At 45.4% G+C, this 26,293-nt stretch overlaps 1 protein-coding gene across 13 annotated transcripts in view; it reads right to left on the minus strand.

Annotated features, from left to right (window-relative positions):
* Positions 1–26,293, minus strand: part of DMD (dystrophin) — a 3,641,189-nt gene that overhangs the window by 319,232 nt on the left and 3,295,664 nt on the right. For all 13 annotated transcript variants that reach the window (XR_010221499.1, XM_063953479.1, XM_063953476.1 and 10 more), the window contains one exon: positions 6,659–6,720. Coding sequence is in view for 12 of the 13 variants with exons in the window: in XM_063953479.1 (XP_063809549.1) it covers positions 6,659–6,720 (62 nt within the window). In the remaining variant the exon portion in view is untranslated. The remainder of the gene's footprint in view (positions 1–6,658; positions 6,721–26,293) is intronic.

Raw genomic sequence — 26,293 nt, forward strand, 5'->3', positions numbered from 1 at the left:
CATGTACAACAAGCATTAAGATTAACTGACAGCAAAAGACGTTACAAATAAATTGTTATCTATTAAAAATGTATTGAAATACCTATGCAACTTTGTATCGCAAGTGTTCACTTATTACCCCAGTCATTGGACACATGAATACACTACTGACATGGCTTTGTCATTTAGCTTGGAACAATGCTACCATGTCTATTAAACTGCAAATAAATCTTGGCTTGGCTTGCCACCAGAGAGCGGTCAGATTCATCATTACGGGAACAGCACTTTAATCTTTTTTACCTTATCTACACCCATTCTACTGCAAGCACACAAGATACACCAACATTTTTAATTCCCCAAGATTTACTATCTGGTGGTAAAAATGGGAAAAGCTATTTTCTACACGTCCAGACTGAATCTGCTGAGAATTACCTCAATCATGTAGAACGACACTTCTAACAAGACTTACATGAGTATTAGATCTGAATTGCTCTGCTTCTTGGCCCAAGTTCACATGATCTGTATATTTATAAAGCATTCTCTAGGAGTTAACAACAGATTCTTCCCCATTTATATTGTAAGCTATGAATATAGAAAAAAACAAACAGATAGATACAATACAAGCCAACCAGCTCTGTAATTTTTCTAACACAGCCGGTAACATGACATTTAGGAGTTGATGGCAGGTATTTTCTCTGTCCACTTTATCTCTCTCCAAGGCTTAGTAAATAGACCCCAACGTGTTTCATAAAATATGCAACCAAGATTTGCCAGCTTTTGACTTGGGCTGCTGGTCACAATCTTATGAGTTTTCCATCTTAGGGGAGTATTCAGTTATGATCGGAAGTTCCGACAGGGCGGAAAGATGGCACTTTCCGCTGATAATCCGAACTTTACGACACTTCAATATTCAATTTGCCGTTCTTCTGCCCTGTCGAAAATTACAAGTCGAAAAACACATAGGGGTATATGCAATTAGCGGCGAATCGCGACAATTTTTCGGCCGTTTTTCAATTCGACACAATTCGACAGTCTAATTTCGGCAAGTGGGTGCCGAAATTGACCATATGCAATAAAAAACGGATTCGACAGTCCCGCTGACGAAAAATGGCCGATTTGACGGATTTTGTTCCGTTTTTTTAAAATAGGGTAAAAACGGGAAAAAACACGGGAAAAAATGGCGTGGGGTCCGCCCTCCAAAGCATAACCAGCCTCGGGCTCTTCGAGACGGTCCTGGTTCTAAAAATCCGGGGGGAAAATGGACAGAGGATCCCCCGTATTTTTAAAACCAGCACCGGGCTCTGCGCCTGGTGCTGGTGCAAAAAATACGGGGGACAAAAAGAGTAGGGGTCCCCCGTATTTTTTACACCAGCATCGGGCTCCACTAGCTGGACAGATAATGCCACAGCCGGGGGTCACTTTTATACAGCGCCCTGCGGCCGTGGCATTAAATATCCAACTAGTCACCCCTGGCCGGGGTACCCTGGGAGAGTGGGGACCCCTTCAATCAAGGGGTCCCCCCCCAGCTACCCAAGGGCCAGGGGTGAAGCCCGAGGCTGTCCCCCCCATCCAAGGGCTGCGGATGGGGGGCTGATAGCCTTGAGAAAATGACAAGAATATTGTTTTTTCCTGTAGTACTACAAGTCCCAGCAAGCCTCCCCGCAAGCTGGTACTTGGAGAACCACAAGTACCAGCATGCGGGAGAAAAACGGGCCCGCTGGTACCTGCAGTACTACTGGAAAAAAAATACCCAAATAAAAGCAGGAGACACACACCTTGAGAGTAAAACTTTATTGCACACCTGCCGACACACACATACTTACCTATGTTGACCCGCCGACTGCCACGTCTCCTGATCCGACGATCCGGGGTACCTGTGAATCAAATTATACTCCCCTCAATCCAGTGTCCAGATATAAATCCTCGTACTTGGCAAAACAAATAAACGCACACCCGGACCAGCGGACTGAAAGGGGTCCCATGTTTTCACATGGGACCCCTTTCCCCGAATGCCGGGACCCCACGTGACTCCTGTTACCGAGGTCCCTTCAGCCAATCAGGAAGCGCTACTTCGTTGCACTCACCTGATTGACTGTATGCGCGTGTGACCTCAGACAGCGCAACGCAAAGTTCCCACCATTGAGTATAATGGAGAGGCTTTGCGAGGCGCTGTCTGACAGCTCAGACGTGCAGCCAATCAGCAGAGTGCCAGGACGTTGCGCTCGCTGATTGGCTTAAGAGACCTTTCTGTGACAGCAGTCACGGGGGGGGGTCTCTGCATACGGGGAAAGGGGTTCCATGTGAAAACATGGCACCCCTTTCAGTCCGCTGGGGTGGGTGTGCGTTTATTTGTTTTGCCAAGTACGAGGATTTATATCTGGACACTGGATTGAGGTGAGTATAATTTGATTCACAGGTACCCCGGATCGTCGGATCAGGAGACGTGGCAGTCGGCGGGTCAACATAGGTAAGTATGTGTGTGTCGGCAGGTGTGCAATAAAGTTTTACTCTCAAGGTGTGTGTCTCCTGTTTTTATTTGGGTATTTTTTTTCCAGTAGTACTACAGGTACCAGCGGGCCCGTTTTTCTCCCGCATGCTGGTACTTGTGGTTCTCCAAGTAGCAGCTTGCGGGGGAGGCTTGCTGGGACTTGTAGTACTACAGGAAAAAACAATATTCTTGTCATTTTCTCAAGGCTATCAGCCCCCCATCCGCAGCCCTTGGATGGGGGGGACAGCCTCGGGCTTCACCCCTGGCCCTTGGGTGGCTGGGGGGGGACCCCTTGATTGAAGGGGTCCCCACTCCCCCAGGGTACCCCGGCCAGGGGCGATTAGTTGGATATTTAATGCCACGGCCGCAGGGCGCTGTATAAAAGTGACCCCCGGCTGTGGCATTATCTGTCCAGCTAGTGGAGCCCGATGCTGGTGTAAAAAATACGGGGGACCCCTACTCTTTTTGTCCCCAGTATTTTTTGCACCAGCACCAGGCGCAGAGCCCGGTGCTGGTTTTAAAAATACGGGGGATCCCCTGTCCATTTTCCCCCCGGATTTTTAGAACCAGGACCGGCTCGAAGAGCCCGAGGCTGGTTATGCTTTGGAGGGGGGACCCCACGCCATTTTTTTCCGGGATTTTACCATTCCATCTATTAAAAAAAATATATATATATTTTTTTAAAAATATATAAATAATACTTGTGCCTCCCAAAAAGACAAACCAAGTACCTAATCCCTTCTAATATAAATAGATATGCTATTACCAATAAAAAAAAAACACCAAAAAAAACATGTTTTAAATTTTGTTTATTAGATTCACCCACCAAAGTGTGGCGGATTGAAAATGACGAATTTACTGTCGAATTGCCGCAACTGTACCATTGCAGAAAAGTCGAATTTGACAAATGTCGAATTTCAAAAAGTCGAATTTTTTGACGGAAAGTACTGAAGCATTGTCGATTTTTTTTTTTTGGCGAAAAAGTCCAGTTTTTCGACAATTTCGGGAATTCGACCGCAATTGCATATACCCCATAGATGAGCGGAATCCATGTGTTTTCGATCTCGCCGCGGTCATAAAAACATGAATAAATAAAAATAGTTGTTACAATACGGTAAGTATTCCGGAATACTTACCGTATTGTAACAACTATTTTTATTTATTCATGTTTTTATGATTATTATTCAGTTTCTTTATTTTGACACTCTGGTTTTTTTGTCGCCTTTGATCATTCCTCTTTTATTTCACGACTGTATTCAATACATACCGCATAGCAGTGATATTACCCATGGCAATGAAGTGTCTCATTTAAATACATGGCTACAAACCTAAAGCTGGAAATCAGAAACGTATAGCACTGTAGGCCTTTCTAGCAGAAACTGAAGTTACAAGCCAATAATTTGAAATGATCTCTAAAATAGCCCTTACTTACAAGGTTTTCCCGGTATGAGATTAGCGCTGTTTGCACAGTGCAGCAAAGAGGCCCAATATTCTCTTCCTAGTCTCTGATAGGTCATTACAGAAATTGTCTATGAGCAACACAGGAGGGTGGTATCTGACCCACTGCTAGCTGCTGAACAGATGCTGTTAAAATCCCGTCGGCTGCCGAAAGAAAAGAGCACACAATTCTCCTAGTTCATAAACAGTTATGCAATTTAACACTAGTCAACATTGAACAGCCACAAGTTTTACTAATTTTAATATTCTAAATAAGAAAGATTTAAAATGGATTATTAGCTTGTTTTTATGATACCACATATATCTCTTCAAGCATGTAATAGAGGCAGAGTTTGTGTGGTAGCACTGCAGCCATGTCCTGCCGAGTAACACTATTTCCTGTTTTGATGTTTTGCACTCGCCAGTCAGAGGCAGTAATTCAATTAGCATCGCAAGGATGTAGCTCCCGGATTAAGTGTCCAGACCTACTCAAGAGCTTCTGCTGCAAGCCAGCGACTAGCAGGTTTCTACTTATGCCCTCCTGAGGGTGCAGGCAGAAATCTGCATTAACTAGTGCCTTAGTACTAGTCACAGGCTTATTAAATCGGGAGATGCCGTTTAGCACGACTAAGCCTCGGACATTAATTGTAGTAAAGACGCCAGGCGCAATGCAGTCAACTGAACAGCTCCAGGCACTTAACCAGGGAGCTACACCCCGACACCGTATTCAAATTAGCGCAGAGAAAGCAACTGTCAGGGCTGCACGTGACATTTTCTGTACAGCTAAAGCATGACGTTTAGCATGCCGTGACAGTATGTAAATACTGCAGATATTTTTTGTTATGTTTGCGGTTGCATGGACAGAAGCAGTACATTGCTCCAACAATAAGAGAAGCATAGAACTTCATTTGTTTTCAAGCTCGGAGACCAAGTACTGGAGCTGATCTTTACATATTTGCAGCAATACCTGTGCTTTTCATCTCCACAGCTTATTAAATCACAAAAGTCACTTAATTTTTTCTGCTGTGATAATGATATGGAGTGACAGATCACTGCTTACTAATCATTCACACATTTTTTATATATGTATGGTTTAACCTCTACAGTAGGGGATTACCAAGAAAAAGCAGACTGTAAGGTAACCTGATATATACTTTGTTCGGTACCCCGTGAAGGAGGACTTATCATTCCTGAACCACAAATGCAACATACTCTAGAATCTGATGAAGGAACTGATGACTGCAGAGACTAATCACTTGAGCATTCCACGTCAACATCCTGATTTTATTCCTGATTTTCCTTCTACAAAGCCATACAAGATAACACAAAAAGAATTAAGTGATCTTATCAAAGATGTTTATTTGTCAAAAAGTAAGGTAGGCATTCTGGACTTCAACTGTGGAATGTCCTTGAAGATAAGTTAAATTATTTTACGGACAATTGTTGTGCAGTAAGTGATGAGCATGACAAGAGATTCCATCACGATACTCGGCAATGGAGAAGAGATATCAAAGCAAATGGAACTGTACGATGCTAGCAGTCTATTGCTGACCTGCCACAAGAGATGCTCCTGAAGTGGAATATAAACTGCAGGCGAAAAAGCAGCTGAAACTCTGAGTCACGTGGGACTGTGACATTTCTTGAAAAATGAGTCAAAGAGTATTTGTCTTTTATAAAAATGAACAAATCTTGTGAGAATAAAGTATGTGTGTGTGGATTTTTCACAATTTAGCTTCATTTGAAAATTATTCTAATTAAAATGATGTCTGTACACTCTATGTACCCCTTTTTAGATTCAAGTATATTTAATTATTGCGCAATAAAAAACAAAAACAAATTGATTGGAAACGAATATTAAGAAGATCACCCACTAGGTTAGTAAATTGGTTGTCAGGTAGACCAGAATTATGACCACCACTAATAATTACCTTACATCTGTAAAATAATATGAGTTCCGATCATTCATTTTTTCCTGGAAAGGAGGGCGAGATATACTGTATATACAATAAAAAGGCACCTGGATGGCTTAGATAGTACTACATGAAGCCTACCCCCAATCATTTTTTTCCCCGCACAAATAATTTTTCCATAGCAGGTTTGGCGACTTTGCACTCTCAAATAGGTATTATGAAATTGTGTTTGCCTACACAATAATTTCATTTGTAGCACAGTCCTGCTCAAACATGTAAGACAGCTGCTAGTGTCTGCAAGTGCACCACAATCAATAAAGTCTATAGTTCTTTGTTAAAATAGCAAGGCTCTGTCTGCTAAGACCATGCATCAACAAGCCCTAAAACAAGGGAAACTTATTGTGAAGACACCCTAGTCAGATCATGAATGTACAGTAGGAGGATAATGGCACATTGTAGCACTACACCATACATCTTTTGTTGCTACATTGAACACGTGCATATAGGATCGTTGTCACCTGGATACAAAGCTCTGAGAATGACTTGTAACTGCTGAAACGTGTGCATCATATACTGCTGGAAATTTCCAAAGTTATACATATGCAGACCTTGCGCAAAGGAATCAAACTATTTTTCTTTCTTTTAATTGCAACAGCTTGAACCCAATAAAATAATGACAAATGTTTAGCTAACCATTTAATTAAGCCTAAGATACTGCACCAAAAACTGTGCAGAAAACGTGAAAGGTTGATAGGTACAGTATATGTACAACCTGCAGATGGCATTCTAAAGTAAGTAAATTAAAAAATATTGTTAAACTAACATACAAGAGATTGTTGCTTACCTAGAGACTGATATAGCTCTGTCATTTTGGGATGATCCCAGCAGGTTGTTTGTGTTTCATGACTACAAGGGAAAAAATTAAATAAAAACATTATTATCATCAACTTGGGATATCCCCATCCACTAATGCCTGTGAAATTAACAAATAAAGAATTTCTTTACACAAACAAAACATGTCCTTATGTTAAAATGTGTGAGTATTGAACAGCTTTAAGTCCATTTTCTGTGATAGGCACCCCAGGGGATAGGGTTAGTCTGCGGGGGAGGGAGGGTTAGATTTAGGATGAGGGTGGGGGTAGGGTTAGGCTGCAGGAAAGGAGGGTTAGGGAGGTTATGGGAAGTTAACTTACCAAATTAGAGTTTGAGTGCTGGGATGCCGCTGTCTGTATTTTGACTGCCGGCACCCAAGCCCCGAAATCCCAATATCATTGTTAGAATGTGGATTCATTTTTTGTATTCCTGCAGTCATTGCACAATTTGTACATATAAATTGCCATATTGTAATCAAAAATATGTATAAATTAGTCTTAATTATATACATATGTAATACTTATTAAAATGATTATTTTTCAGCTGCAAAACATGTCACTGTAAGGAACGAAATTTACCATAAGAGTTTGTTGAGGTAAAAATTGTCATTGCATTGTCAAAATGCGGTCACATTCTCGTAGCGGTACTTTGACATTGTACATACCTTAGTGCTAATTTAATTCTAGTATTCAGATACGTATGGTACATAGGTGCAGCTGTTATCAACTCATTTAAAATAAGCACACCTAAAGTTAGGACGATTAAATTGTATATGCAAGTCAAAATCTGATGCATCTCAGGGGCATGAAAGATTTGTATCTTGATTCCCCTACTGAGATTTCACATGTGAACGCACCTGACCTGCATCACCATGCTCAAGTATGGGATACATGCAACTTACAGCACCACCAATGCAAGATGTGTGTGTATGTAATAAGTTATACACAAGTCGCATTTTAAGATGGCATAAATGGTTTTATTTAAAACAAACAATGCCACAACAATACAGAAACTTTTAGACAGCTTAAAATATATAAAACTACAGAGAAATTTCTAGAAGTAATTTTTGCTATAAAAAATAATGAATATAAGCCCCATTGCAAGATGAAATCACTTGGTAAAACATTTATTTCCCACAGAAGCTAAAGCTTTATTAAAGCTTAATAGCTCTTCTGTTTCTACATTCATGTGTATGTCACAATCCTGACTGTAATTCTCATATTTGGTGACTTACCCCTGCTTTCTGTCCTGGATCCTGTGTCTTTTCACTCACGGAGTTAAACAGCTTGTCAGCACTGAGTTTCCTGAGTTCTCTGCCTGAGAGGTAATCAGCTCCACCTGTGGTGATCTCCTGTGTGAGGCTGAATTCAGTAATCTAAAAGCAAGCATCCTGTGTTTTGCAGAAGTCCAGGCTTCAGTGTTCTCTTGGCCTGCTAGGCCTCATTCTACATCACAGCCTTGGCTAGAGTAGTCACATGACAGTGACATCACCTAATCCTGCCCACCAATCATCAAGGACCAGGAAGTATAAATCAGGAGGCTGAGTTGGAATCTGGGCCAGTTCCTCGTGTCACATACAGCCTTGTGAGAGTCTTTATGCTGAGCTCCCTTAAGGTAACCATTGTACCTAAGTTCCTGTGGAAACTCTGTTCCCTTGTTCCTGTATGGTTACTTGTGTGTTGCCATTTGATTTCACCATTTCCCTGAGTCTCAATGTAAAGGCACAGCTGCAATGTTTCGTCTTAAAGGCACAGTACTGAATTCCATGTTCTCCACTGAAAACCACAGCTGTCGTGTTTCAGTTTTACTACTGTTGTAGTTGGGATCTCCAGAGCTCAGTACTTCCGTGCTTCCAACACCTCCGTGCCTCCGTGCTTCCAGCATCTCCGTGACTCAGCACCTCTGTGCCTCAGTACCTCCGTGCTTCCAGCACCTCCGTGCCTCCGTGCTTCCAGCAGCTCCGTGACTCAGCATCTCCGTGCCTCAGCACCTCAGTACCTCCGTGCCTCGGGACCTCCGTGCCTCGGGACCTCCGTGCCTCGGGACCTCCGTGCCTCAGGACCTCCGTGCTTCCAGCACCTCCGTGCCTCCGTGCTTCCAGCACCTCCGTGACTCAGCATCTCCGTGCTTCCAGCACCTCCGTGCCTCCGTGCTTCCAGCACCTCCGTGCCTCCGTGCTTCCAGCATCTCCGTGACTCAGCATCTCCGTGCCTCAGCACCTCCGTGCCTCAGCACCTCCGTGCCTCAGTACCTCCGTGCTTCCAGCACCTCCGTGCCTCCGTGCCTCAGCACCCCAGTGTCTCTACGCACTCCAGTGTCTCTACGCACCCCAGTGTCTTCACGCACCTCAGTGCCTCTACGCACCTCAGTGCCTCTACGCACCTCAGTGCCTCTACGTACCTCAGTGTCTCCAAGTACCTCAGTGTCTCCAAGTACCTCAGTGTCTCCAAGCACCTCAGTGTCTCCAAGCACCTCAGTGTCTCCAAGCACCTCAGTGTCTCCAAGCACCTCAGTGTCTCCAAGCACCTCAGTGTCCCCAAGCACCCCGTGCCCTTTAGCACAGTTGTACCTGTTATTCTTCACTGATTCATCAGCGCCTTTCCAGTTCTGTCTTTCAGGAGACCTTCAGCGCCCACACGTGCTTCCTGTCTGCCGACCTCATCCTGCATGAGGAGAACCTGGATTCGGCCATCTCTGCCGCGGTTCCTCTTCCCAGTCACCGGAAGAGACCCCGAGTCCACAACACTTCCAAAACCAGGTCAGTGGTGGTATTCGTGTAGTCCTCCAGTCGCCCGCGCAGACTTCGCTAGCACCGGGTTCACAAAAACCTTAGTCATGATAGTAGGAACTGGCCCCATGGACCCGGCCGAAAGTGTTTGTCTGACGCAGGACCTCCTAAGCAATATTGCAGGACGCTTGGAAGGTCTGGAGTCGACTCAGCATCAATTGGCACAGTGTCTGCAGCGGAATTCTTTCTCCAGAGATTCTCTGACCTTCTGCTCTAAGACTCCTGACCAACTGCAGATATTCTACCAGATGTTATTACAGTTACAAGAACTTTTGCCTAGTATTCTCTCTGTAATGCCTGATCTCCTCAGGAATACTACCAACGTTGTTGATCCTGTTTTGTCCCAACCAGTTAATAGAGTCTCTTCCTCTGTGCAAGGAAAAGTTGTTCATCAGAGCTATCCACGGCCCAAGCTCTCTGAAGCTGAACGTCAGCGGCGTAGGGAGCTACACCTCTGTCTTTACTGTGGAAATTCCGGTCATTTTGTTAAAGACTGCATTCTTCGCAAGCCAGGGAATGGTGACAAATCGCAGTATCACAGTGCTCATGTCTACAAGTCATCCACAGTAGCCGATCCTGCTACTGCTGACGGGGGTATCAAGATGGCTACTCGGAAAGAGACTCAAATTTATGACTGGGGTCCGGTGATTAAAAGACCTTATCCCAAGTTGGGTGTCCAGAGAAGAATATTCAAGCCATTTAGAGTCACAGAGGAGTCAGAGTGTCCAGCCCCAGGGGGGGCGTCCGTGTCTTCAGCCCCAGGAGGGGCGTCTTCAGAGTGTCCAGCCCCAGGGGGGGCGTCTTCAGAGTGTCCAGCCCCAGGAGGGGCGTCTTCAGAGTGTCCAGCCCCAGGAGGGGCGTCTTCAAAGTGTCCAGCCCCAGGAGGGGTGTCTTCAGAGTGTCTAGCCCCAGGAGGGGCGTCTTCAGAGTGTCTAGCCCCAGGAGGGGCGTCTTCAGAGTGTCTAGCCCCAGGAGGGGCGTCTTCAAAGTGTCCAGCCCCAGGAGGGGCGTCTTCAAAGTGTCTAGCCCCAGGAGGGGCGTCTTCAGAGTGTCCAGCCCCAGGGGGGGCGTCCGTGTCTTCAGCCCCAGGGGGGGCGTCTTCAGAGTGTCCAGCCCCAAGAAGGGGTTCTTCAGAGTGTCCAGCCCCAAGAAGGGGTTCTTCAGAGCGTCCAGCCCCAGTGAGGGGTTCAGAGCGTCCAGCCCCAGTGAGGGGTTCAGAGCGTCTAGCCCCAGGAGGGGCGTCTTCAGAGTGTCTAGCCCCAGGAGGGGCGTCTTCAAAGTGTCCAGCCCCAGGAGGGGCGTCTTCAAAGTGTCTAGCCCCAGGAGGGGCGTCTTCAGAGTGTCCAGCCCCAGGGGGGGCGTCCGTGTCTTCAGCCCCAGGGGGGGCGTCTTCAGAGTGTCCAGCCCCAAGAAGGGGTTCTTCAGAGTGTCCAGCCCCAAGAAGGGGTTCTTCAGAGCGTCCAGCCCCAGTGAGGGGTTCAGAGCGTCCAGCCCCAGTGAGGGGTTCAGAGCGTCCAGCCCCAGTGAGGGGTTCAGAGCGTCCAGCCCCAGGAGGGGGTTCTTCAGAGGGCACAGCCCCAGGAGGGGGTTCTTCAGAGGGTCCAGCCCCAGGAGGGGGTTCCGAGGGTACAGCCCCAGGAAGGGGATCCGAGGGTCCAGAGCCAGAGGGTCTACAGAGTGCTGCCCAGCCAGAGGGTCTTCAGAGCGCTGCCCAGCCAGAGAGCCTTCAGAGCGCTGCCCAGCCAGAGAGCCTTCAGAGCGCTGCCCAGCCAGAGAGCCTTCAGAGCGCTGCCCAGCCAGAGAGCCTTCAGAGCGCTGCCCAGCCAGAGAGCCTTCAGAGCGCAGACCAGCCCCGTGAAGAGAGGTCTCTTGCCTCAGCCCAGCCCCTTGAAGTGGGGGCTCTTGCCTCAGCCCAGCCCCGTGAAGAGGGGGCTCTTGCCTCAGCCCAGCCCCGTGAAGAAGGGGCTCAGCCCGTCCCGGTTCCAGCCGGTCCAGCGATACTCCAGGACCAGCCTGGTCAGTCTTCGTTGGCTCCAGCCAATTCAAGTGTTCTCAAATCCAATCCAGTCCTATTCGTCCAGCCAAAGCTTTCTCCAGTTTCAGCCTCTAACCTTTCGTCTGATGGTTTACCTCCTATTTACTTTGATGGAGATTTATTGCAATATGCCGCTCTGGTTGAACAATTTCTCTCTCTGATGGAGTCTGATCCTTCAGGTGCAGTAACTCCTTCCAACGTTGCGTTACTCGATATTTATTCCTGGCATTCAGAGGAAGAGCTTTGGAGTGGGCCAACAGGCTTTTTGAGAGGAATGATCCTGTGTTCCATGATTTACAGACTTTTAGTAATGCAGTCTTTGAAGAATTTACTCCAAAGTCCTCGGAATCTGACTTAGTTAAAAGATCATGCTCCAAAAAGAATCTCAGTTCGTCTTCATTCAAACTACAACAGTCTGATACAAAAGTAAGTTTGTGCAGTCCTGCCAAAGATAGTCCAAGTATCTCCTTCCGTAAGAATCCGACCATTCAGGTTGGTCATGTAGGAGTCTCTCCTAGCTCAATACTAAGTTCTCCGCCAAATAATTTAAAGTTACAGTGCACTTCTAGGTCATTTTCAAACTGTGTATCTAACGGAGATTCGTATTTTCCGTTAGACTTGGACTCAGACTCTGAATTTGATCCAGTTTATGATGCTACTCCTTTCCTGGGAGGTGCTGTTCCTTCCTGTTATGCTTCCACGCATGAAGAGGTTCCAGAATCACCAAAAAGCTCTACAGGTCTCTGTATGAAAAGTCCTCGTTATAGAACAAGATTTAATCTAAGCCTCAGTGGAGTGCTAGCTTCGAAAGCACAATCTTCTCGCACTACAAAACGAGGAGAGGAACCTTCTACAGTTTATTCCTCAGTCCTTTCGGATGAAGGAAATTCCAGTCTTGTCTATGATGGATGGTCTACCTGTTCTGAAGATGATCAGGAAGACTTCTAAAGAATCCAGCTTAAGTTTTGTTTCTGGACCCTCTGGTTTCCACTTTTTAGAAGCTATTTAGAAGTTATTCATCAAGTTCCTCTAAGATTCAAGATGGGTGTCCGGAGTCCACCCTTGAAGAGGGGGATACTGTCACAATCCTGACTGTAATTCTCATATTTGGTGACTTACCCCTGCTTTCTGTCCTGGATCCTGTGTCTTTTCACTCACGGAGTTAAACAGCTTGTCAGCACTGAGTTTCCTGAGTTCTCTGCCTGAGAGGTAATCAGCTCCACCTGTGGTGATCTCCTGTGTGAGGCTGAATTCAGTAATCTAAAAGCAAGCATCCTGTGTTTTGCAGAAGTCCAGGCTTCAGTGTTCTCTTGGCCTGCTAGGCCTCATTCTACATCACAGCCTTGGCTAGAGTAGTCACATGACAGTGACATCACCTAATCCTGCCCACCAATCATCAAGGACCAGGAAGTATAAATCAGGAGGCTGAGTTGGAATCTGGGCCAGTTCCTCGTGTCACATACAGCCTTGTGAGAGTCTTTATGCTGAGCTCCCTTAAGGTAACCATTGTACCTAAGTTCCTGTGGAAACTCTGTTCCCTTGTTCCTGTATGGTTACTTGTGTGTTGCCATTTGATTTCACCATTTCCCTGAGTCTCAATGTAAAGGCACAGCTGCAATGTTTCGTCTTAAAGGCACAGTACTGAATTCCATGTTCTCCACTGAAAACCACAGCTGTCGTGTTTCAGTTTTACTACTGTTGTAGTTGGGATCTCCAGAGCTCAGTACTTCCGTGCTTCCAACACCTCCGTGCCTCCGTGCTTCCAGCATCTCCGTGACTCAGCACCTCTGTGCCTCAGTACCTCCGTGCCTCCGTGCTTCCAGCAGCTCCGTGACTCAGCATCTCCGTGCCTCAGCATCTCCGTGCCTCAGCACCTCAGTACCTCAGGACCTCCGTACCTCCGTGCCTCAGGACCTCCGTGCCTCAGTACCTCCGTGCTTCCAGCACCTCCGTGCCTCCGTGCTTCCAGCACCTCCGTGACTCAGCATCTCCGTGCCTCAGCACCTCCGTGCCTCAGTACCTCCGTGCTTCCAGCACCTCCGTGCCTCCGTGCTTCCAGCACCTCCGTGCCTCCGTGCTTCCAGCACCTCCGTGCCTCCGTGCTTCCAGCATCTCCGTGACTCAGCATCTCCGTGCCTCAGCACCTCCGTGCCTCCGTGCCTCAGCACCTCCGTGCCTCAGTACCTCCGTGCTTCCAGCACCTCCGTGCCTCCGTGCCTCAGCACCCCAGTGTCTCTACGCACTCCAGTGTCTCTACGCACCCCAGTGTCTTCACGCACCTCAGTGCCTCTACGCACCTCAGTGCCTCTACGCACCTCAGTGCCTCTACGTACCTCAGTGTCTCCAAGTACCTCAGTGTCTCCAAGCACCTCAGTGTCTCCAAGCACCTCAGTGTCTCCAAGCACCTCAGTGTCTCCAAGCACCTCAGTGTCTCCAAGCACCTCAGTGTCCCCAAGCACCCCGTGCCCTTTAGCACAGTTGTACCTGTTATTCTTCACTGATTCATCAGCGCCTTTCCAGTTCTGTCTTTCAGGAGACCTTCAGCGCCCACACGTGCTTCCTGTCTGCCGACCTCATCCTGCATGAGGAGAACCTGGATTCGGCCATCTCTGCCGCGGTTCCTCTTCCCAGTCACCGGAAGAGACCCCGAGTCCACAACACTTCCAAAACCAGGTCAGTGGTGGTATTCGTGTAGTCCTCCAGTCGCCCGCGCAGACTTCGCTAGCACCGGGTTCACAAAAACCTTAGTCATGATCGTGTATTTTTTGGCCTAAAAGTGTAGAAATGTTTCACTAAATGTTAGGCTGTATTTGGTAAAATGTTATTATTATAACCTTTGAAAAAATTAAGCTGATGGGATAAATTAGAGAAACAAAAAAAATAAAAAATACTCATGATATAAAAATCACTTTGTCAAAACATGTCAGAATGGTTTTACAATTATGGTGTAAGTAATAATTAACCCATTTATTATTAAACTAGTTAAGAGCTCGTCAAAATGGCGGACACCAGGGCTGGATTATGAGGGGGGGGTGCGCTACTCACACAGGACTTGCAGGGTTTCTAGAACTCTTAATGCCGGGAGCCGGAGCTCCGTCATGCTGAGCAGGTGTGTGTGTGTCCAGCACACTGATAGAAGCTGTGTATCTGAAATGGGAAGGCTATAATGATGCTGTACTATATACACCAGGACTGGCATATGTAAGCTCACAAGTCCCTGCACATCTCCCGGCCAGTCTGGAGGTAGAGGAGGCCTGCCGAACAGATTCACCTTTTCTTCCTGCTGGTAAGTGGACACACGTCGCCGATGCCTACACTGAGCGCTGCAGGACTGCCTGGTGGTTCCTGCATCCATTTCCATTTTACTGCTGCTTGTTGCCAAGTCCTGGCATGGCAAGTAACCTGGGGTTGCAGCATAGTATATGGATGAGGGGGTGAGGAGTATGCGGTATGTGGCGGGAGCAGTATATGGAGGGGGTACAATGTGTATGTGGGGAGTGCAGACTATGGAAGATGATGGGGGTGCAGTATACATAGGGGCAGTATATGGTGGGGGGTCCAGTGTACATAGGTGCGTGTATATGTCCCAAACAGAGCTCCGTTGGGTGTACTTCAGTGGCCGCCATCGGTACCACAGAGGTGAGGAGCAGTGTTAGCCATATGAGATAGATATAGATATGTAATACTAGATTGAAAATAATCTGCCTCTCCCTCTGCTGTCTGTCTGCCCCTACAACTCCAATATTTCCCCAGTCCCTATATGTCTAAAGCCATGTAAACAACCATAACACATATATGCTGTATATGGAACACATGAACCGTATCTCACTCTAAGCATTCCAATGACTCTACCTACACTTTAGCGGATCACATTCTGTGGGCTGACACAATATTCTTCAGACTGTAGACTAAAAAAATCATTGCAAACTAGTGACAGCATTAAGAATTTAAAGACTTTTACTTTCAAGTTAATGGACAGACTGAATTCTCATTAATATTTGTTTAGATCTGAATATAAACTACTGTAAACTATCTGTGAAGAAGACTCAATCAATTAAGTGAGCTTGATTCAAAGACAAATTTGGTACTCGTTTTACCAAAGCGTTTCAACTAAAATAAGAAATCCTCCCACCTGTGTACTCATGAACATTTATATGGCACTCAAAAGGACACTTTGTTAATCCAGGTGCATTGAAGCAAATCACTCATGCTACAGGTCTCAGCAGACCTCAGATTACTACAAACAAACCCATAAGGTACTCTTTACTGATTTTGAGAACATACTTTTGCATTTTAAAAACACACCTACTTAAGTATTTAAATAAACATAATAAGAACAGTAAGATAAGAATTTAATCAAATATGTACAATAATAAATTGTCCTGCGAGGTTGGTCAATATTGAAAAATTGGGTCGTCTCAAGGGCAAAGTGTTTAAAATTTGCCACTGTCCATGGAAATTGTGGTGTAAGAGTCACCCAACACTTCATCTTAACTCTTTCATAACTTCTCAACCAGACCAAATCACACGATGGGGCAGATGTATTAACCTGGAGTAGTGATAAAGCAGTGATAAGCGCAAGGTGATAATGCACCTGCCAATCATTACGAATTTAAAAATTGACAGTTCGGAGCTGACTGGCTGGTGCATTATCACCGTGCACTTATCACTGCTTTATCACTCCTCCAAGCTTAATACATTTGCCCCAATGTTAGTTGCAAATAATTTTCTCCCCATCAGTAAATCTCAGTAAATGGGACCTTTCTGGATAAATAGATCTTTCTTTAGACGCATAATTAAAGAAACAATTTTGTAAGTGCATAATATAGGGAAATAGCAAGATTAGCCTAAAGAGCAGTGTTTCCATTATATTTCAGTTTTGCCCTATTTGAATTTTCCAATGACAACTACATCTGACATGTAACCACTGTTCTAGATTACACTCAACATACCATTGCAATAGCAGGAGCAGTCTGAGAAAAATCTCCCCACAGCAATAAGATTTCCTTTTGCAGACTACCATATGAGGTGCCGTGAATAAATGGCACATACACAGAAAAATGCCAGCAGTGCCAAAATATTGTACAGTTCCCTGGATACTGAGGGAATCAAATAGCAAAACAGGGGTTGAAAATCAATAGCAAAATTAGTTGGATTATTACAGGCGATCTTACATTTGGTGGTTGTAGTGAATAACACGCCTGGACAACAATATTAAAGCAATAGACAACACTCACATACAAAGAAAACAGAAACACCATGCTTAATAATCTGTTTTTGCATCGTCACACAAGATATTCACAAATTCGGAATTATTAACATGCACTACTATCTACTGCAGGAATGAAATACCTTTATTTTTTATCTTGGCATAATCAGATTATTTTATAATCAAATCGTGCAAAATAATGGCTATAGGGGCTAATTCAACAAGGAACGCAAAACTGCAAAGATCGCACAAAATACGTAAAATCTGAGACAGAAAAAACAACTGAGACAGCAAAAACTGCATATGCACTATGAAAACTAGGCATGTAGGGGGCGTACTAAAGGGCTGGACTCACAAAAACTACGAGCAGAGGCATGTTGTGGGCGTATGCAGATTTTAGATAGGCGGAGCATACATATTTTTTGCAACTGAACGCACATTTATGGTGTGCAGTTTCTGAGTGACTACAACCAGTTTCGATGGAGGTTAAGCTCACCACCAGTTGATAAATAAAACCCAAAGACATTAATTACCGCTCTGTAAATTGCCATGGCTAAAAGAATTCCCCCTAAAAGTAATAGTGTTATCCATAGCAACCAGATTTTAGCTATCATTTCAGTACTGCATTCCAGAAAATGATAGACAGAATCTGATTGGTTGTTATGGGCAATACCACCACTTGTCTGTTTTAGAAACTTTAGTAAATCTACAACCTAAAGTTAATTTGTGCATGCTTTCTCTCTATAAGAAATGTATCTAATGTTACCTAGCAATATTACAATTAAAACCTACTGCATACAAGGGACAAGGCTAAATATAGCCACCTCCCCAAATAAAAAACATGAAAAACAAACAGCAGCCTTTGTAGTTTCTTATTTTATCCCGTTTTCCTGAAAATAGATCAACAAATTAACCTGTTTGTCATGAAAAACATAAAACTTGCTTGCATAGACTAAAAACTAAAACGATATACCGTATATACTCGAGTACAAGCCGACTTTTTCAGCACTTTTTTTTGTGCTGAAAAAGCCACCTCGGCTTATACTCGAGTCAGTGGCAGTGCAGTGTGAAGGAGGGACACGGAGCGCACAGCGCGCGCCTCTCCTGTGTCCCTCCTGCATCTCCGGCAGGTCTAGTAAAGGAAGTACCCGTTCGTGACCTCTGATCACGAACCGGCACTTCCTTTAATAGACCCGCCGCGGTCGCCGGAGATGCAGGAGGGACACAGGAGAGGCGCGCGCTGTGCGCTCCGTGTCCCTCCTTCAGAAGACAGCGCGGGATCGACGGAGGGGTAAGTAACAGGCACTGGGGGAGCATATTTGGCACTTGGGGAGGGGGCATATGTGGCAGCATGAGGAGCAAATGTGGCAGCATGAGGGGCAAATGTGGCAGCATGAGGGGCAAATGTGGCAGCATGAGGGGCAAATGTGGCAGCATGAGGGCCATATCTGGCAGCATGAGGGCCATATCTGGCAGCATGAGGGCCATATCTGGCAGCATGAGGGCCATATCTGGCAGCAAGAGGGCCATATCTGGCAGCAAGAGGGCCATATCTGGCAGCATGAGGGCCATATCTGGCAGCAAGAGGGCCATATCTGGCAGCAAGAGGGCATATCTGGCAGCAAGAGGGCATATCTGGCAGCAAGAGGGCATATCTGGCACATCTGGCACTGTGGGGCATATGTGGCAGCATGAGGGGCATATCAGGCAGCATGAGGGCATATCTGGCACATCTGGCACTGTGGGGCATATTTGGCAGCATGAGGGCATATCTGGCACTGTGGGGCATATTTGGCAGCATGAGGGCATATCTGGCACATCAGGCACTGTGGGGGCATAACTGGCAGTATGAGGGCATATCTGGCACTGAGGGCTGTGTATGGCTAGAGCTGCATTTCCCACCCTAGGCTTATACTCGAGTCAATACATTTTCCCAGGTTTTTGTGGTAGAATTAGGTGCCTCGGCTTATATTCGGGTCGACTTATACTCGAGTATATACGGTACTTAAATCAATGCATCTTCAAAACAATGTTAGTCTGGCCATGAAATAAAAAAATAAATAAAAACCCTCGGTCATTAAGCAGTTTTTAGCATATTATGAGCCAAATACACTAACAAACTTTGTTACAAAAAAAAAAAAACCAAAAACGCAAATCATTTGTTCCACCGTTCGTTTTTTTTTTTTGTTTTTTTTTTTAATACAGATGAATATTAAGATTTGGTTGGAATTCACTGGAATTAATTGTACCTACTACAACTGTGGATCTGGACAGATGTAAAAGTTACACACAGCATTTTTCTCTTACTGGCCATGAAAGCCAAGTAGTTAGGAATACCCCATTCCTGAGAACTGTTCATTATCAGAAATGGAAAGCTTCAAAAAGGGAGTAGTGGTAAGAGGAGAACAGAATACTGCACAGAACTGTTCATTACAAGGTAGGCCCTAGATGCCGAGAGAGAATGGTGCATACATGGTAACTTTATGCTCCCACTGTAGCGACAGAACAGTTCAGCTGGAAGAATGCAAGACTCTACACTTGGAACAACAGGGTACGTATACAGCAGGGACCTCTTTAATGTGTGTGTGTAACTTAGGAACCATTTCTCATTCTGAATGGATCCCCTTTACAAGCCTCCTCAGATAAAGTTGGCGCAGAATAAACACCAGAAGCAATCATACAGAGTGAGAGGGGAGCGAGAGTTTACAGATATAAATAATTCTGTTTTAAATTGTAAAATTTAAAACTACTACACTATACTACTAATACGTAATACATCTGCAGATAAACTCACTTCCTATACTTATTTCCATAAATCAATTCATCAGAGAAAGAAAAATAGAATGAAGAGATCACATTCTACCGCTGACTGAATTTTAATCCTATTCTAAATCCCTTTAATTTACTTTAAAAGCACTTGCGTAAGGTATAACCAAACAAACCTTTTGTAAAAGACTTGCTATGCAAAGTGTAAAGAATGAAATGTATCACTTAAAAAAAAAAAAAAAGAAAAAGCATCCCTGTAAGGTTTCATTCAAAATTGTACTATACTACATCCAAAAGTAACATTGCAACTACTAAAAAAGTAGTGTTCTATTCTTAGATGTTGGGCCGGATGTAATGTGGTGCGAGACGGCCGGGGCTCCGAGATTCTGGCTAAACTCGCACTTTTTTTTTTAAAGCGGCAATCATTTACAAGGTAAAAACAGGTTGGTTTTGCCTTGTAAACGATTGTCGCTTAAAGAAAAAAAAAAAACTGCATTACATCCGGCTCGTTCAAATCTCTTCATTGCCAGGTAAAGATACTGTATATTGGTAACCTACAAACAGTGGATACAGACATACTGAAGCAATATTCACACTCAAGCTGGATATGTATTGCTTAATTATCGGCCTGATCAGTCGATTATCAGCTAATTAAGCCGATAACTGATCAGTGCATTGGCACAATCGAACAGTTATTATTGATCTGTCATATGCTGAAATAGTCCACCATGTCCAAGAGATCAGATAATTGGTTGGCAGCATCTGGCAGTGTATGTACTTCTGGCCGACATTTTCACTGCTTCCTCACATGAGAGGAACAGGGAAAGGTCTCCTCCCCAGGAAAGGAATGCAGATATCATGGCCATATACTGTGACATATCTCATGGGTATATAGCCACAACGTCTTATAGTGTACGACAGATAAAATGTCTGTCAGTCTCACAGTGCCCAGAATAACACAATTCACTAGGAACTAGTCACATCACTTACACATCCCTCAGTCATTAGCCCATAGTGAATTAATTGCATATTTGTAACAACCAACAAAATGTGTCTCTCTACAGCAGGCCAAGCTGTGGCTCTCCAGCTGTTGTGGAACTACACATGCCAGCATTACCTGACACAGTTTTAGCAAATAGCAGGGCATGCTGGGACTTGTGGGTTTCCATCTATTGTGAAACTACAAGTTGGGCAGACCTGCTCTACAACATCACTGGCTTGTAAACAAATGCTTATTTTTGCCTTGTGCACATTGAAAAAAAAAAAACCAACAAGCTATATAATCATTTTTATGATGTACTGCAACAAGTTACAGATGGATGTATCAAAAAGCACAACTGGCTCAGCAAACAGGCTGCAAGCAAAATGCTTAATTATAGTTTTAAAATGACAATTTAATCAAATTAAAACACTAAAATTGAATAGCTGATTTCTGTTGAGGAGAGAGAAACACCTACAAAATACTGTATATGCGGTTTATTAACCTACAGAAATAGAACAGATGGAAATAGCACAATTATTCTTTAGCTCATGTTTTTATTTATGTATTATTTTTTATAACAGAATGCAATAACAGATAAATGAAGCAAAATAATTAAACAGTTAACAGGCCAAATAGATGACAATCTTAGTCTAGAGCTAAACGGGTTGGTTTCATTATGCCAGCGGTCTGGATGCCGGCGGTCAGAATACCGTCTGCGGAATCACGACAGAGGGAATATAAGTATACTTACCTCTCCCAAATACCCCCTAACCCTAATCCTCCACTCCCGCAGCCTAAACCTAACACTCCCCCCCATTCCCGCAGCCTAACCCCAACTACCCCGCAACATAAACCTAACCTCAACCACCCATTCTCGCAGCCTGAACCTAACCCCCACCACCCATTCTCGCAGCCTAAACCTAACATCCCCCCCACCACCACCACGGCTTACCTGCATGCTGGGAGTGGAGCGAACAGCATTCCAGTGCCAGTATTCTTAGCTGTGTCAGGTTCCAGTGGTCAGTATTTTGACAGCCAGGATCCTGAACGGATCCCGGCTAAACAGTCTGAAAATCACACCAGCGAACAACTGCATAAAAATTAGTTCCATGCAATTATTTAGTTTTCCTATTTCCTGTTCTTATATTGCCCTCATGCCCATTGAAATAAGAGGCCTTCTTTCTTTATACAAATAAGCAGTCTTGTGAAATTTAACAGTGTGCTCCCAATTCTAAAGTGACTCTGAATATGCTGGCACTATACAAATACATTTTCATTTTAATAGCAGTGTTCCTTTTCGAATGGTACGTAGTACCATACATACTTCTTGGTATAATATTTTCTTACCAGCAATTCTGGAAACTGGAAAAAATCAGCAGGGAAAAGAAAACGAGGTACATATATAGCATCTGGATGTGCATGGAAGCTACATTACATCTGGTATCAACTTGTAACTTGTGTAACCTGCACAATAACTAGCTTGTACTAGGCTGCTCCTCCACCAAGTCAGAATCCAGGAGGCTACTAAATGCACACATCCTGGCTCTTCTGGTTCTGTAATACATAACCATCAAATCAGTTAAGATAAGCAACTTATACCCCTGAGTAGCACCTGGTATTTGTACACGGCTCCTTCCCAGGTGCAACTCGGCGAGACCCCTTTCAGACAGGCAACCCAACACGGCAATATATCGGGTTGGTGTCACCTCCGCCGATGTGTGTGGAGGTGGCACTTGGAAACACTGCCTCTTCTCTATGCAGTAAACGGGTCCCAGGTCGCACTGACCCAGCTTACCCCTACACACCGCACCGCGAGCCGGGTTGAACACGTGTTCAACCCTGCTTGCTACTAGAGTTGAAATACCGGGTTGCTCGACTCAGATAAGTTCAAATGGCCCTTTCAGACCGCACAGCAACCCTGAATGCTGCGCGCTCATGTGCAATAACCTGGGTTATTGCTGGCAGCCTGAAAGGGGTATTAGAATTGGAAGGAAAGAAGAGGCAGGGAGAGTGGGAGGGAGGGAGGAACACTGACTGACTGCAGCTTACGACTGGTCCTCCAGTATGCAGACCTCCAACACCCCTCAGTTTTTGGCAGGGGCTGTAGGGCTTTAAGAGGAACATAGAAAGGCAGGAAAAACTGCAGCACAAAGAAGCATAAGCAATACCAGATAGTGGTAGAAAAACCTTAGTACCGTATATACTCGAGTATAAGCCAACTTTTTCAGCACTTTTTTTTATGCTGAAAAAGCCCCCTCGGCTTATACTTGAGTCAGTGCCTAGGAAGCAGGGACACGGAGGGCAAAGCACGCTCCTCTCCTGTGTCCCTCCTGCGTCTCCAGCGGCAGCGGCGGGACTATTAAATGAAGTACCCGTTCGTGAGCGCTGATTGGCGAAGCAGAAGGGACACAGGAGAGGCGCGCGCAGTGCCCTCCGTGTCCCTCCTTCACAAAACAGCGGGGGAGCGGGTAGGGTAAGTTGTACTTGGCACTGGGGGAGCATATTTGGCACGGGTGGGGGGGGAGCATATTTGGCACGGGTGGGGGGGGAGCATATTTGGCACTGCAGGGGCATAGCTGGCACTGCAGGGGCATAGCTGGCAGTATGAGGGCTGTGTACGGCTAGAGCTGCATTTCCCACCCTAGGCTTATACTCGAGTCAATAAGTTTTCCCAGGTTTTTGTGGTAAAATTAGGTGCCTCGGCTTACATTCGGGTCGACTTATACTCGAGTATATAAGGTATTTTTTTTAAAGCCTACATTTTTTATATTTGCAGTCATATTTTTAAAAACATAATGCCAAATCCAACATCAACTCGCAATACCTCCGAGTGCACTAGAAAAGAATCCCTAGCAAGAACACGGACACAAGGGTTCACAAAACAGCTTCTTTCTTGCTCTGAAACACCCTGGGAATATGTCTGAAGTAATCTCACACATGTACTAAGCTATAGCTAGTAGTATTTGTACTAGGGTATTACACCCAGTGGGAAATTAAAATATGTGATAGGTTCATGCGAGCCTTGACAATAGCCTCTCAACCTTAAATAGGAAAAAATAATAAAATAATAGAAAACTCACTTAATAGCCAGATGGAAATCCAAAGTCTAATGTAGCAAATTCCAAAGCATGTCCCTTGGCAAAACTCCTGCTGTGCTAATTGACAAGTGAAGAATTTAAACTGTCGAAAATTATTCTGTATAGACTGAGCCGAGACTGAAACTTATGCCACATAAAAAAAAACAATTACACGTCCTCCAAGAAGTAGGCGGCCGGTATCTAGTATGGCGAGGAAAATGGGCTTCTTCAAGTGCCACCGAAATTTAAGAGTCTAGAGGTTGATAGCACAAAGGGCAGATTTTCTCTGGTACTTTATATGCACAACGCAAGCAGGCTGCAGCTATTTCACTTCTGGTCTGAAAAGGACTGCCGTTTCCACCTGCACACTTTGAGCTCAGAAAGTTATCATTAATTCCAAACACAATCTTGCAGCTTAAGAAAAGGTTAGACTCCAGTGAGAGTTCTTTTCCTAAGCCGCTCTGCCATTTTCAAAGGCCATTTAATTGTTAGCTTTGGGACTCGAAGGTGGGTTAAACTAGGATTGAGGGAAGGGCTTGTTGTGTGAACCATATAAAATGAAATGCCAGCTCAGCATATCTCAGCAGGCTCTACAACACCTTGTAATAACTAGCAATAGTTAATAAGGTCTTGAAAAGAAGGGGGTCGTTATAGTGATTTGGACAAAGCAAAAAAATAAAATAATGTTTGATCTGCAGATCAAACCGTGAAGGATTATTTTTTTTCATAAAGTCATTTATTAAAGTGATGTGCCTAAATGGATTAAAATATCTACAATCCTTTTTTTTTTTTTTTGAAGCCTGATATGCAAGCCAACATGCCCTTGCAGATATAGATTACTAACCAGCACATTACAAGGAAAGACGGAGAAGAAAAAAAAAGGATATTTAAGAACACCAACAGGTTGAAATAAGAGTATGAAATTTGTGGAAATGGAATACACGAACAATGCGATTAAAAAAAATAATATACAGCACAGGGACGTGTTACTACTGCAGTGACTTATCACCCGGAACAGCCATGTATCCCTGTGGCTGCATCTAAGCAGCAGGTTCTATGTTTACAGATATTTGTGACACCTCTGTTGTTGGCACATATGGCTTTTGAACCGATGTTTATACCAGCCACTCACGTCTCGTTATATATTATGATGGAATTGACTCAAGCTGTGAGAGCTTGTTAAAAGTTTGTACTTAGCAGGGGCGTGGCCTGGACGCTGAGGAGAGAAGTCTGGCAACTGCTGAGCTCCTGCACAAACAGGCAAAGAAACCCTATCATTAAGGGTAACTTCTTTCTAGATCCCCCTAAAACACCTACCCCACGGCTGTGGGTCTCACCCTGAGTAGGGGGGCGCAATTTGGAAGCCGCTGCGCTATTTTTCTGCCCGCGGCCTACTCCGCTAATAAAAGCCTGGGCCTCGAGTTTGGAGCTCGCCCAGCTTCGAGCTCCGGACCCACCCGAAGGCCCGGACGAAGTGCGGGACGGCATACCTCTCCCCCTGGGCTCACCGGCGCTCTGCATCAGCCTGGATCCATCCTCCGGCCGGACCTACAGCGGGACCGCAGCCTGATCCCCCCGCCGACGCTGTGCCCCCCGGGTGCCTGACTGACGTGCCTGACTACCGCAGGCGGCCATCTTCCAGACCAGAGGTGAGAGGGGCCACACAGCACACCCCGCTCCTTCCCTGCTGATCCTGCCTGCCTCCCTCCTTGCCTCCCGTTTGACCAAGGTGACCGGGCCTCGGAGGCCCGCACAACACGGAGACGCCATAGCGGTCGACGAACCGCCACATGACCCCCAGCGCCTGACCCCGTCCGCACCCTCCGGGCACTGCTGTACTCACCAGCCACATAACTACAACAGGGCCTGTGCATCCAGTGGCCCTGCAAGGCCCCGGGAGCCGAAACAACCTAGTGAGGTGTCCACCGACGGGCGACACCCGCAAAAAGAGGGCATTTCTCAGCTATCCTCCCCCTCTCCCCCTCTGACCGTTCCAACCTGTGAGGCCTCACAGACACCACCTCAACATTTTCTCATACCCCAACACTGGGTTAAACCTATTTTTTCACGTAACCAACACATATCTCAGAGAAGGGTCGGAGGCGAAGTTTTAGTGGCTGCGTACTGAGAACACCAAATCCTGCACCCAACACTCAGCCCGCCCAGGACTCCACAGGGTCAGTGGCCAGAGAACACCAAGCTCCCCTGACCGCACAGTTCTCGGGACGGGACTCTCTGAACATCTAGAATAACAGTTCTGGATAACATCCCGCCCTGCCTGGACCCGTTCCTATAATCATTCCCTCCTGCCCTAAGGTCTCGATGCCCTATATCTGCAAGACCTCCATAATGTGAGCAATCTCCATCCTGCATGCCGCCACTCATGTTTATCTGAATAACACGTACATTTCATCAATGTGACTGAGTTCTTCTGTTCTATTACTATCAACTGACTGGACCCTCCTCCGAAACACGTCTCTCTGTGCCTTCTAAGGTGCGTTGCTGCCGACGAGAAATGGCTCCTAAAAAAAGTAAGGAGATAATACCCCCTAAAGTCTCCTACCCCCCTCGAAAGTCCCTCCAAATCTCCCCTCTACAAAATCTCTCCTCTCCCTCAGCCATACTAGAACCCACGGAATCTAGTGTCCTAACCTCTGCCCTCTCAATGTCGGGAGTAGACTGCGAGTCAGATGCCCCCCTAACCGTAAGATCCCTCTGCCAGATCCTCTCCGCCTTCAAGTCTGAACTT

Source organism: Pseudophryne corroboree, chromosome 2, assembly GCF_028390025.1.
Source record: "Pseudophryne corroboree isolate aPseCor3 chromosome 2, aPseCor3.hap2, whole genome shotgun sequence".
NCBI lineage: Eukaryota > Metazoa > Chordata > Amphibia > Anura > Myobatrachidae > Pseudophryne > Pseudophryne corroboree.